Raw genomic sequence first — 13316 nt, forward strand, 5'->3', positions numbered from 1 at the left:
GATCTCCAGTATAATCCCCCGGCTGTATGGGGAGAGGAATGGGTCTCCAGTATAATCCCCGGGCACGCTGGGGAGAGGAATGGGTCTACAGTATAATCCCCGGGCACTCTGGGGAGAGGAATGGGTCTCCAGTATAATCCCCGGGCACTCTGGGGAGAGGAATAGGTCTCCAGTATACTCCCCAGGCACTGTGGGCACAGGAATGGATCTCCAGTATAATCCCCGGGCACGCTGGGGACAGGAATGGGTCTCCAGTATAATCCCCAGGCAGTCTGGGGAGAGGAATGGATCTCCAGTACAATCCCCAGGCAGTCTGGGGAGAGGAATGGATCTCCAGTATAATAACCAGGCAGTCTGGGGACAGGAATGGGTCTCCAGTATAATCCCGAGGCACTCTTGGGAGAGGAATGGGTCTCCAGTATAATCCCCGGGCACTCTGGAGACAGGAATGGGTCCCAAGTATAATCCCCACGCAGTCTGGGGAGAGGAATTGGTCTCCAGTATAATCCCCGGGCACGCTGGGGAGAGGAATGGGTGTCCAGTATAATCCCCGGGCACTCTGGGGACAGGAATGGGTCCCAAGTATAATCCCCACGCAGTCTGGGGACAGGAATGGGTCTCCAGTATAATCCCCAGGCAGTCTGGGGAGAGGAATTGGTCTCCAGTATAATCCTCGGGCACGCTGGGGAGAGGAATGGATCTCCCGTATAATCCCCAGGCAGTCTGGGGAGAGGAATGGGTCTCCACTATAATCCCCGGGCACTCTGGGGAGAGGAATGGGTCTCCAGTATAATCCCCGGGCACTCTGGGGGGAGGAATGGGTCTCCCGTATAATCCCCGGGCACGCTGGGGAGACGAATGAGTCTACCGTATAATCCCCGGGCACTCTGGGGAGAGGAATGGGTCTCCAGTATAATCCCCGGGCACTCTGGGGAGAGGAATGGGTCTCCAGTATAATCCCCGGGCACACTGGGGAGAGGAATGGGTCTCCAATATAATCCCCAGGCAGTCTGGGGAGAGGAATGGATCTCCAGTATAATCCCCGGGCACTCTGGGGAGAGGAATGGGTCTCCAGTATAATCCCCAGGCTCTCTGGGGGGAGGAATGGGTCTCCAGTATAATCCCCGGGCACGCTGGGGAGAGGAATGGGTCTACAGTATAATCCCCGGGCACTCTGGGGAGAGGAATGGGTCTCCAGTATAATCCCCGGGCACTCTGGGGAGAGGAATAGGTCTCCAGTATACTCCCCAGGCACTGTGGGCACAGGAATGGATCTCCAGTATAATCCCCGGGCACGCTGGGGACAGGAATGGGTCTCCAGTATAATCCCCAGGCAGTCTGGGGAGAGGAATGGATCTCCAGTACAATCCCCAGGCAGTCTGGGGAGAGGAATGGATCTCCAGTATAATAACCAGGCAGTCTGGGGACAGGAATGGGTCTCCAGTATAATCCCGAGGCACTCTTGGGAGAGGAATGGGTCTCCAGTATAATCCCCAGGCATGCTGCGGAGAGGAATGGGTCTCCAGTATAATCCCCGGATAGTCTGGGGAGAGGAATGGGTCTCCAGTATAATCCCCAGGCACTCTGGGAAGAGGAATGGGTCTCCAGTATAATCCCCGGGCACGCTGGGGAGAGGAATGGGTCTCCAGTATAATCCCCGGGCATGCGGGGGAGAGGAATGGGTCTCCAGCATAATCCCCGGGCATGCTGGGGAGAGGAATGGGTCTCCAGCATAATCCCCGGGCATGCTGGGGAGAGGAATGGGTCTCCAGTATAATCCCCGGGCACGCTGGGGAGAGGAATGGATCTCTAGTATAATCCCCAGGCACTCTGGGCACAGGAATGGATCTCCAGTATAATCCCCGGGCACGCTGGGGAGAGGAATGGGTCTCCAGTATAATCCCCAGGCACTGTGGGGACAGGAATGGGTCTCCAGTATAATCCCCGGGCATGTGGGGGAGAGGAATGGGTCTCCAGCATAATCCCCGGGCATGCTGGGGAGAGGAATGGGTCTCCAGTATAATCCCCGGGCACGCTGGGGAGAGGAATGGATCTCTAGTATAATCCCCAGGCACTCTGGGCACAGGAATGGATCTCCAGTATAATCCCCGGGCACGCTGGGGAGAGGAATGGGTCTCCAGTATAATCCCCAGGCACTGTGGGGACAGGAATGGGTCTCCAGTATAATCCCCAGGCAGTCTGGGGACAGGAATGGGTCTCCAGTATAATCCCCGGGCACGCTGGGGTGAGGAATGGATCTCCAGTATAATCCCTGGGCATCCTGGGGAGAGGAATGGATCTCCAGTATAATCCCCAGGCACGCTGGGGAGAGGAATGGGTCTCCAGTATTATCCCCGGGCAATCTGGGGAGAGGAATGGATCTCAAGTATAATCCCCAGGCACTCTGGGGAGAGGAATGGGTCTCCAGTATAATCCCCGGGCACGCTGGGGAGAGGAATGGGTCTCCAGTATAATCCCCAGGCATTCTGGGGACAGGAATGGATCTCCAGTATAATCCCCGGGCACACTGGGGAGAGGAATGGGTCTCCAATATAATCCCCAGGCAGTCTGGGGAGAGGAATGGATCTCCAGTATAATCCCCGGGCACGCTGGGGAGAGGAATGGGTCTCCAGTATAATCCCCGGGCACTCTGGGGACAGGAATGGATCTCCAGTATAATCCCCAGGCACTCTGGGCACAGGAATGGATCTCCAGTATAATCCCCGGGCACGCTGGGGAGAGGAATGGATCTCCAGGATAACCCCCGGGCACGCTGGGGAGAGGAATGGGTGTCCAGGATAACCCCCGGGCACGCTGGGGAGAGGAATGGGTCTCCAGGATAACCCCCGGGCACGCTGGGGAGAGGAATGGGTCTCCAGGATAACCCCCGGGCACGCTGGGGAGAGGAATGGGTCTCCAGGATAACCCCCGGGCACGCTGGGGAGAGGAATGGGTCTCCAGGATAACCCCCGGGCACGCTGGGGAGAGGAATGGGTGTCCAGGATAACCCCCGGGCACGCTGGGGAGAGGAATGGGTCTCCAGGATAACCCCCGGGCACGCTGGGGAGAGGAATGGGTCTCCAGTATTATCCCCAGGCAGCCTGGGGAGAGGAATGGATCTCCAGTATTATCCCCATGTACTCTATGGAGAGGAATGGATCTCCAGTATAATCCCCGGGCAATCTGGGGAGAGGAATGGGTCTCCAGTATAATCCCCGGGGCAGTCTGGGGAGAGGAATGGGTCTCCAGTATAATCCCCAGGCACGCTGCGGGGAGGAATGGGTCCCCAGTATAATCCCCGGACACGTTGGGGGGAGGAATGGGTCCCCAGTATAATCCCCGGGCACGCTGGGGGGAGGAATGGGTCTCCAGTATCATCCCCGGGGCAGTCTGGGGAGAGGAATGGGTCCCCAGTATAATCCCCGGGCACACTGGGGGGAGGAATGGGTCCCCAGTATAATCCCCGGGCACGCTGGGGGGAGGAATGGGTCCCCAGTATAATCCTCGGGCACGCTGGGGGGAGGAATGGGTCCCCAGTATAATCCCCGGGCACGCTGGGGGGAGGAATGGGTCCCCAGTATAATCCCCGGGCACGCTGGGGGGAGGAATGGGTCCCCAGTATAATCCCCGGGCACGCTGGGGGGAGGAATGGGTCCCCAGTATAATCCCCGGGCACGCTGGGGGGAGGAATGGGTCCCCAGTATAATCCCCGGGCATGCTGGGGGGAGGAATGGGTCCCCAGTATAATCCCCGGGCACGCTGGGGGGAGGAATGGGTCCCCAGTATAATCCCCGGGCACGCTGGGGGGAGGAATGGGTCCCCAGTATAATCCCCGGGCACGCTGGGGGGAGGAATGGGTCCCCAGTATAATCCCCGGGCACGCTCGGGGGAGGAATGGGTCTGCGGTATCATCCCCAACCCGCCCCTCATCGCCAGCCCCGCAGTCTGCCCGCCGGGTTCGGACCTGCCCCGTCGCCAGCGGTCCCTGGCGAACAGGTTCCAGGGCAGCGAAGGTCTCCGGTGCCGCTGGGCCATGGGGCAGCCCGCCGGGCGCAGCCGATGGATGCCGGCGGGGCAGGCCCCGCGCGGGCCGAGGAGACCGGCACCCGGCCGCCTGGCTAGACCGCGCGGGCTGGGGGTAGGGCTGGGGTCCCAGGGTGGGATCGGGGTCAGAGGTCGGGGGTTATCATGGGCGACCCCGCCCACACGGACCCTCCGCTGCACCAATGACTCCGGCGTGACCCTGAGCGAAGGCTGGGGAGAGATCTGTCCATGCGCTCTTGCGCTCAAGCCAGGGAGGATACTACGCATGCGCAGGTGCCCGTAGCGCGGGGGTGCCAAGAACCGTCCTGGGGAGATACCGCGCATGCGCTGTTCCCCGGGACCGGGTGGGGACGCGGAAGCGGCGGTTCAGGAGGTGAATGTCCAAGGGCTGCCCCGCCCCCATGGCCAGGCCGCCCTACGGCTGTGGGAGGGGCCTAAGCGGCGCCCATCACCGCGGCATCGGGCAGCTACCCGAGCCCTTTCGCGGTCCCGCGCGGCGGGGAAGCGACTGCGAGGGCCCGGCCGCAGCCCCTGGCGCCGCGTCAGCGCCCTCCGGCCGGGATTGGCTCTCGTCCCGCTCGCCTCGGGGCAGGTGCAGCCGCGCTGCGGGCGGGCGGGCTGGCGGGGGTAGCCGCGCTCGGCGGGCTGGGGGGTAGGTTCCTAACCCTCTAGCATTGTCCTGGAGTCTCCCGGAATTAAAAGGTTAATCTTTAATTAAAGATCATGTCATGTGGTGATTCCTTTCGGAATTCATCCAGTGAAAGCTGGCAGCCGCCGGGGTAGCAGCGCTAGGGCAGTTCCCTCGTGTGCTGCAGGGGCGAGGGGCAAGCCAGCGGGCCGGGGGCAGATGCCCCCAACGTCCTGTCCTCGGCATTCTCGGCGTCCCCAAACATTTCCCAGGCCAATCTCCTGTTAATTCGGCTGACGCAGGAGGGCGCATTTCCTTCACGGGAAGCAGGTGCCTGATATGTACCTACTGCGCTGTTTGTTCCCAGTGCTCACTATGACCTGCACAATAGAGAAGATCTTAACAGATGCCAAGACCTTGCTTGAAAGGCTGAAAGACCATGATAATGCAGCAGAGTCTCTCATTGATCAGTCTACTGTCCTCCATAAACGGGTGGCAGCCATGAAGGAGATCGGAACGTCACTCTCAGAAAAGGTTAGTGCAGGAGACACCATTCTGCTATGCAAAAGAGTTATACAAATGTTGTTATCCTTGGTAAAAGTGTCCCTTTGTTTTTCAAGTACGAAGAAGATGCAGCTGATCTGAAGGACACATCTAAATACAAACCTCACATCTTGCTATCACAAGAAAACACGCAGATCAGAGACTTGCAACAGGAAAACAGAGGTTAGTAGTCTAGATCTACATGATTGCTCTTCACACTTGAATGCCTCGAACCTTTAGAATAGTAAATTATATACCTATAAACAGCATAACTTGAAAGAGAATGCAGATGCGCTAAAATACCTAGCATCTTGTGCTTAACTGTATGTGCAAAGGTAAGGCATTGCCAACAAATATGACTTTACATTTTACCTAGTGGCTTCTTATAATTCTTAAGTGGTATAACTGAGGGAAAGTCATTATGATTTGGAACTTTCTTAACCCTGTCACTAAAGTCTCAGAAGAAAGAATCCCTTCAGTGGAGTTTCTTGGTGGGGTTTTATTGTGAAGAAAGTGTGTTAAAGGTGGGAGGTTAGAAACATGCATTTTGGAAGTACCTGTAATGACTTGAGGAACAACGAAAATAAAGGCATCCATCTCCTATGAAAAGGCTATTTCTTCTCTAGAGCCTATTATATTGAATAAAATGTTTGCTGTATAAATAAAACTTCAGGGTCCTGAGGCCAGTAACTTTTCCATCATAGTGTAATGTATTGGTTTATTTCTCTCTAGATTGTAATTAAATGTGCAATTCTAGGTGGAGGGAAATTGGGTTGCTTGAAAACTTTACAGTATGTTCTTTTTTAAAGTAACTTAATTGAACAGGAAGTGTGGGAGATTTTATCCACCTGCTAGGAACTTGCCTTTATTAAGTCTGTGTGTATAATGGAAGGTAACCTCATATAACTGTAGTGTGGAAGGTGCCCTTCAAAATTGTTGTTTCATGATGATTGTATTGTATGTTGTAGAGTTGTGGATCTCCTTGGAGGAACATCAAGATGCTTTGGAACTTATCATGAGCAAGTACAGGAAGCAGATGTTACATTTAATAATGGGAAGAAAAGATGTGGATGCTGAGCCTGTCCTAAAAGTGCATGTTGCTCATTCTGTGGTAAGTTGGGGAGGGCGGTAATCATTATTTTACCTATTTCTGCCAAGTGTTGGGAATAAAGTCTGTACTTTAAAAACCCTGTGCTCTGCCACTATCATTTACCTTTATGCTTACTTTGTATCCTTTCCCACAAACAACTCTGCTCTGAAATATCCTTCCTGATTCCGTAAGCCATGGGACCTCCTGCACCTTCCATTCCTTCCTATAAACACTGCAACAGTAACCCAGAGTTCCAAGCCAACTTCAGCTTAATGAAATCTACATTTTAAAAAGGAACTAATAAAATACATAAACTTCATTCAAGAAGGGACGTAGTCCTACTTGTCGCTATTGGAAAAGTATTTAGAAGATGTAAAACGGTGCCACTGTCAACTGAGCATAGTATTGTCCTGCTTCAATGTATTTGCAGGAAATTGAGAGTCACGTAGACAGAATCTGTGAGATGGGGGAAGTGATGAGAAAAGCTGTTCAGATGGATGATGATCAATTCTGTAAAATTCAGGAAAAACTAGCCCAGTTGGAGGTAAGATCTTGGTGTGGCAGTGAAGTTGGTTGTGGGATGGACCTGTTGCCTACTCATACTCACTAAGGGTAAATCTAGGTTTTGGGATATTGACTGATTCAGAGAAATCCTTTCTGCTTCATACAGGATATGACCCAGGCTGGCTTTTTAAAGGGAAATCCTAACGATCTCTTTAAATTTTGCATACAGTAAGTAAATGTTATAAAAAAACTCACCAAATAGCAAATGACTTTAGAAAGACACGTCTTTCTATATTTAATATTTCTGTAGCAGTCAGCAACTAGGATTTTACTTCATAAAGGCTGCTGTTTTGTATAGGATGCACTAATCCTGTTCTGAAATGCTTTTTCTATTTATGGAGAGCAGAAAGTAAGAGACAGAGGGATATCCCATCTGTACTCACTATTTTTGTGTATTGGGCACCAAATTAAAACATTTAAAAGTGAAATAAAGAGCACAGCCCCTATGCCTCTCCATTCACCCAAGATTCTTCTGTGGTGTGTGGAGGGGTGTCTGTATGTGTAGAATTAAGAGATAGAAAAGACATCTTAGGTTATTTAGTTCCCCTCTCTGCCAGTGCAGAGATGTTCTCCACTGTACAATTTCAGTATGTTAGAGCTCTTTAGTACTGTCATTTTAATTATGAATTAGTTCATTTCTGTTTTAGCCAAAATATCGATTTTTGCAGCTTGAAAATAAAGAGCTGCGGGAGCTGTTATCCATCAGCAAAGAAACTATCGAGGTGAGGCGAGAGGAGCTGCCTGACATTGCATCTCAAGCCACACAATAACTCTCTCTCCAAACTCTTGACTTTCAAAACTCTATGGAAACCAACCACCGTATAGGAAAACATTTTATCTTAGTTCTGTTTTATTACTTCATGTGTTTCCTGATATCCCTGTCTCATGTCACCCTCTAATGGCAATGGTTTGTATTGCTGCTCAGTCTTAACAGTATACAGCAGCTTAACAATGAGGTATTTATGCAGCTATACTCCTTGCAATTGTTTGTTTCCTCTCATGAAGAGTGTTTCTGGATCAGCCCCAATGGGAGACATCTAACTCTGTGGCCTGCAATTCAAATCTACTTTAGCATTCTCACTTCATCAGTGGTTATAGAGCATTTTACAAGTTGTGATTTTTTTTTTCTTATAGATATGAGTGAAAGCGTTTATTGGAGAAGTTTTCTTGTAAATATTAAACATCACACATTTAATTTTGCTGTAAATAACTCTCCACGCAGCATTTGGCTGGGTTAACAATGGCACTTAGCTACAGACTCTCTGCTTTTTATTGTAAACAGACCCAGAGAATGGCAGAGTTGTAATTTTGTGTGTTTTCTAGCTCTTGTGTTGGAAGGAGTGAACACACCCAAAGCCCAAAAAACTACGTAATGTTTAAAAGCATCACTCTTAATCCAGAAACGATACATTTTTAAATGCAGGCTTTCTATCCCTGTTAGCAAGTGTTCAAAAGATTTATTTTCATGAATTAATACTAAACTTCTCAGTTCCAGCAAGAGTGTAGTTTTTACTTCATCCTCTTCTGAGAGTGAGGTTTTTGTTGGACACAGGTGGATGTAGGCCTTATGTTTTTGATTGGGAGAGAATTCCTTCCCTCACCCCAGGACATCTTAGGCAAGTGTGAGTTGGGTAGAGACAAGGGACTTCTGGAAAGGAAAATAATGGGAGAAAAATTCTCTCTTCTCCTTTCTTCCATCTCAGTTGAAGAATAAATGAAATAACCTAGTATGCTATTTTTCTGAATAACTCAGTGCTCTGAGACCAGACAGAATTTTTCTGTATTCCTCTCATATCTGGGAGACTTCAAGGTCATTTTTACCATAGCGTTTCAGTGTAGAGCTGCAAACAGAATAATTATTTATTATGGATCTTGCTCTTATGGTAATGTGTGCTGTGAGATTGGCGTAAATGCATTCCACCCTCATGACACTACACTGGGTTGTACAGCAGCTTGATTAAGATGTGGAGTTTAAGAAATTGGAAGCTGAGCAGCAGTTGCCTTCTCAGTCACCACTGAAATCCTTACTAGGAAGGGGTCAAGAGGGTGCTGTTTTAATGAGTACTTCTGCTATTCCACTTTTCTAAACGTAAATGTTCACTGTAGAATGTGTGACCTTAAATGTATTGTTGTCTTTGACTTATTGCTATTGGAGGGATTTCCAGAAGAGCATAAGGGTGCTCAGCTCCCATTGAAGTCACTGAGTTAGGTGCCTAACTGTTGAAAATCCAACCTTTCATCACAGCACCTGAACTTTGGTCCAAGAGCAAAATACCTCCCTGTTTTTTCACTTCCCACAATTTATCTTCCTCAGTGGAAGTGCTGAGAAATAAGTTGGCACCTTTCTCAGACTCCACCTCCTGGATGACCGTACTGCAACCACCAGGACCTGGGATGCTGCGTACAGAACTTGGAATTGACAGGAAAATTGCTGCTCTGCTGTGCTATCCAAACATAGACTAAAAAGTAGAAACTGGTTCGGCTGTTCCTTAGCACCAGTTGTAGCTTTATGCCTTTAAATATGCCATCAGTGCCACTTTCAGTGTCAAATGAGTTCCTATAATGAGCAGATACGTGCTCAGTCTGTTTGATTCTGATTTACACTGTAAATATTCTAAGGGAGAAGATACTATAAATAAATTAGTGTTACTGTGGTGTGCTAGGATAATTCTTTCTCTCATTTGCCTGCTCTAATCAGTCAGCCAACTTGCAACAGTTTTCTTTACATCTCAGATTTATCATGTATGTATATTGGCTTCTTATTTTTCTTGAAATAAATCTCTTAAAGCACAGTCACATGGTAATACTTCATATAGATGGATATCTACCAACACTTGTAACCCCATGCAATGTAATTACTTTGACTAATTATTTAGAAGTTATAACAGAGGCAAAACAAAAATGAGTGCTCTGTGCACAGATATCCAGTTTGCATAAGAAAAGTCAGCCTCCAGAAAGAGAGAAAGAGTTAGTTCCACTAATGTGGGCTTTGATTTCTATGAGAGGGTGACGTATCTCTGCAGCAATGTCTCCTGAGGAATTCCAGCCATCTGTCAGATTTGACTGAGGAACATGCTCTGAATGCTTTTACATTGCAAGCTCTCTGGGGTACAGGATTGTATTCTTATATGTCCACATACCCTCTAGCACATGATGGGTTTTACTGTTAATACCAGGGCTGTGAATTGGTAAAATTACATATGTTTATATTGTGTGAAACCATATACTCCCCTACTGTAGCTCTGCCGTAAGAGTGAAGTGCTCTTATCGCCATTGACTCTGGAAGTTGTGTAACTGGCGGCCAACAATAGAAAAGCCCTGCTCCCCCTTCCTGTCAACACAAGTTTAAACAGGGGCTATCCACATCTGAAAGACCACTTTGTTCTTCCTGGTGCTTTCTACTTAGCACTTTAATCCATGGAGAGAAAGGATACAACCCCTTCTCCCAAAACTGTGAAATGTCTCTTTAGATAAAGTAGGGCCCAATAGAAAAAACTTGTAGAGAACAGCTATCATAAATCCTTATTTCTATTCCTAATAATTTTGTTTAGGTTTTTTTCACTTTCAGGTCTGAACATTTCTGACCCTTAAGAGAGTAACAGGACAAATCCATGCAGCAAAAGTATCTTTGGTTTCTTTAAAGGAGTACTTGTGGCACCTTAGAGACGAACAAATTTATTTGAGCATAAGCTTTCCTGAGCTACAGCTCACTTAGTTATTTCAGGCTTTTCTGTGAGCAAAGGAATCCTGCATTTTACTTGTAGTGTTGCTTCTCATGTCCTTGTTAACAATCCAAAAAAGTAGAACAGCTGTCTGTAACACAGTATGGACGTTTCCAGGAATAGATCTATTGCGTGGGGCACGATCTGCACTTTAGGGTCTCATGACTGACACTGAACAGCTATTTTGAAATAGTACTTTCATTCTGGATAGTAGAGCACGCTGTAGCTTTGTAAGTTATTGTAAATAATTTTCAAATGCTTAGAACTGAATGCTTTCAAATACAGATGTTACACAACTGCAGCTGCCTCTTCTAGAGCAGCAAAACTTCACAAGGATTTCTTACTGGGGGCTAGATTGATTAACTTCTTTGCTTCTTTGGAAGCCCGAATCTAGACGAGCTAATGCTTTTAAGCACTGCCGTTTAAGCCTGGTGGGGCGAGTCTTGAGCTGGTGTCAAACACACCAGCCCCGTCTGCCCACGCGTGCAGCGAGCCGCGGCGTTGTGCCGGGGGGTGTCGCTGAGCGGCCCCGGCCAGCAGGCGCTCGGTGCGGGATGCGGGCGGGGGGCCACGCCGTCCCGACGCGGCACCACCGGCGTGCCCGTGCCGGCAGCGCGCCTGGCACTCAGCCGAGACACGCCCCGCACGCGGAAACCCGGCTCGCCGCTCCTCGCCCTGCAGGCTGCCCTGGGGTCCCTCGGCCGCGCGCCCGGCTGAGCGCCCCCGAGCAGCGGCCTGGGCACGTGCGGCCCTCGCCCGTTGGCTCCGTTTCTCGCACAAGCGCCCCGTGCCCGGGGGGCGCATGCGCACTTTCCCAGCGCGAGGGGGGAGGGGGTCCTTTTATGCGCTTGCGCGTTCCCCTCAGCGAGTTCCCCGCGCGCACGCGCATTCTTCCCTAGTTGTTGGCCCCTCCCTACGGGTCTCTCGCGAGAGGCCGGGATTTATTCCTACGTGCTGTGCCGTGCTGCTCATGGCGGCGCTGGAGCGGGGGCGCTGAGCTGTTGGGGTAAGTGCGGCCCGAGGAGCGGCCCTGGGGCGCCCGCACCCGCCTAGTCTGGGCCCTGTGAGCTCTGAGGGCGGCGGGAGGGGCTGGCGTAGCCTGGGAGTTCGCGTCTCCGTCGCCCCCTCCGCCCAACGGTCCCGAGCGGGCAGAGCCCCTCCCCCGCGCTTCCTGTGGGGAGGCGCGGGCAGGCCGAGGGGGCCCGGCGCGGTAAGCCGCGGCCTGCGCGGGAGCTGCTCGGGGGTCCCGCGGGTTGTGGGCCGAAGATGGGGCCTGAGCAGCAAGAACAGCGCAAGTCCCAGCGTGCCGTGGGCGGCGGCCTGCCGCGGGGACTGCTGGGGGTGTAGTTCGAGCTGCGCCCGGCCGGGGCCGTTTCAGCACTACGGCTCCCGGCAGCCACTGAGCAGGGCAGCCCGCGAGCGCGGCTGGGGGATGAAGGCCTGGGCGGTGCTGCCTTGGTGGGGCCTGGGCGCGGGGAGGACGATAGCTTCCGAGGTGCCCTGTGAGGGGCCTGCCGAGGGGCTCTTGGGCATGGAGGGTGGGTCGCTGCGGGGCTGGAGCGGGGGAGAACTACGGGTCCCGGCATGCAGCGCGCAGTTAGCCCCGCCCGGGCGGGAGCCAGGCCTCTCTTCCTTTGTGTGTGGGGGAGCAGCCGCCATTTTCCTTTCCCCCCCTTTGTGTGCGGCGAGGGTCGCAGGCCCTGCGCCTGCTGGCTCGTCGGGGAGCCGTCATGGCCGGCGGAGCCGTGGGGTACGGCCTGCCTTCGCGGGGCTGCGGGGAGGAGCGCCCTCTCGGGCCGATGCTTTGTCATGCTTGGGCCTCCACCCCTCACCCCTTTCCGCTGAGCCTCGGCTAGCAGCCCCCGGCAGGGCAGCGCTGCTTCTCTGCGCAGCACGTTCGGGGCTGAGGAGTTCGGCACCACCCGAAGCCAGGACTTCCGTGGGGTTTTTCCTCCTCAGTCTTTCCCAGCAGCCACCATCTTGCTGCACAGTAACGTGTTGGAGACGCTTGGAGGCCTGGACGGGGAGGCTGCCGCTCCCTCCAACCTAACATGCGTCTGGATACCATGCACCAGTGCACTGTAAATGTCTGCATGAGCCACTTGGTTTGCTGCAGGCCCCAGTGGGTGCCCCGCTAATGAGACTGGTGCATCAGATTCTGTTCTTTGTGTGGAGTAATAACGTCATTCCACAAGATACACTGGCTAGCTCTAAACCAGTTTAAAAGATAAAACTAAGTGCGCTTTAATATTTACCATTGTTTCAGTTTGAATAGTTTTTAAGTAGTTTGTATTTAAAAACTTGCATGGCCTACTAACAAATTTGTCACTTCAACATCTACCTTGATTTCTCTCCCCTCCCAGTCTCTCTCATGCTTTTAAACAATCTCAGCTTCAGAGCAATGGCATCTAACAATTGATACTGCATTGCCTGAGTTTTGTGGATATCCTATGGAGTCTTCTGGAGTTCTTATTTCTGTTGCCTTTAGCTGATAGAAGGTGCTTAAACCATGAACTATTTGAAGGATCTCCAAAGTAACTTTGCTATAAATTAATTATTAGTATTGTCTTCAGAGCTGTGGCTTGCTAGGTAAAAATGTAACATCCAATTTCCATTAAACATGGCAGCATTGTTCTCTTGAGATATATTATAAACATCTCTGAGTTAAACACGAATGGTGTTTTAACCCCATCTGTTGCGTTGTGTGAAACTACATGAGAATACA

General features: G+C 51.4%; 2 protein-coding genes across 6 annotated transcripts in view; both read left to right on the top strand.

Annotated features, from left to right (window-relative positions):
• Positions 1-4437: 4437 nt before the first annotated feature.
• SIKE1 (suppressor of IKBKE 1) lies at positions 4438-9677 on the top strand. 2 transcript variants are annotated; one of them, XM_074936043.1, is made up of 6 exons: positions 4438-4632; positions 5040-5206; positions 5293-5398; positions 6184-6326; positions 6736-6849; positions 7517-9677. In XM_074936043.1, exons 1-6 carry the CDS (start codon positions 4446-4448, stop codon positions 7637-7639), a joined length of 840 nt encoding a protein of 279 aa, XP_074792144.1. In that variant the 5' UTR covers positions 4438-4445; the 3' UTR covers positions 7640-9677. The 2 variants fall into 2 exon arrangements, with proteins under 2 accessions (XP_074792144.1, XP_074792145.1); XM_074936044.1 differs by having other exon boundaries at positions 4439-4632; positions 7538-9676.
• A 1761-nt stretch (positions 9678-11438) lies between these two features.
• Positions 11439-13316, top strand: part of CSDE1 (cold shock domain containing E1) — a 53207-nt gene continuing 51329 nt past the window's right edge. For 3 of the 4 annotated variants that reach the window (XM_074936155.1, XM_074936153.1, XM_074936156.1), the window contains exon 1: positions 11439-11597. The gene's annotated coding sequence lies outside the window, so the exon portion shown is untranslated. Of the gene's footprint in view, positions 11598-12654; positions 12673-13316 lie in introns of those variants that run through there. The other variant, XM_074936154.1, reaches the window with a different exon arrangement.

This window comes from Natator depressus, chromosome 21 (assembly GCF_965152275.1).
Source record: "Natator depressus isolate rNatDep1 chromosome 21, rNatDep2.hap1, whole genome shotgun sequence".
Taxonomy (NCBI): domain Eukaryota; kingdom Metazoa; phylum Chordata; order Testudines; family Cheloniidae; genus Natator; species Natator depressus.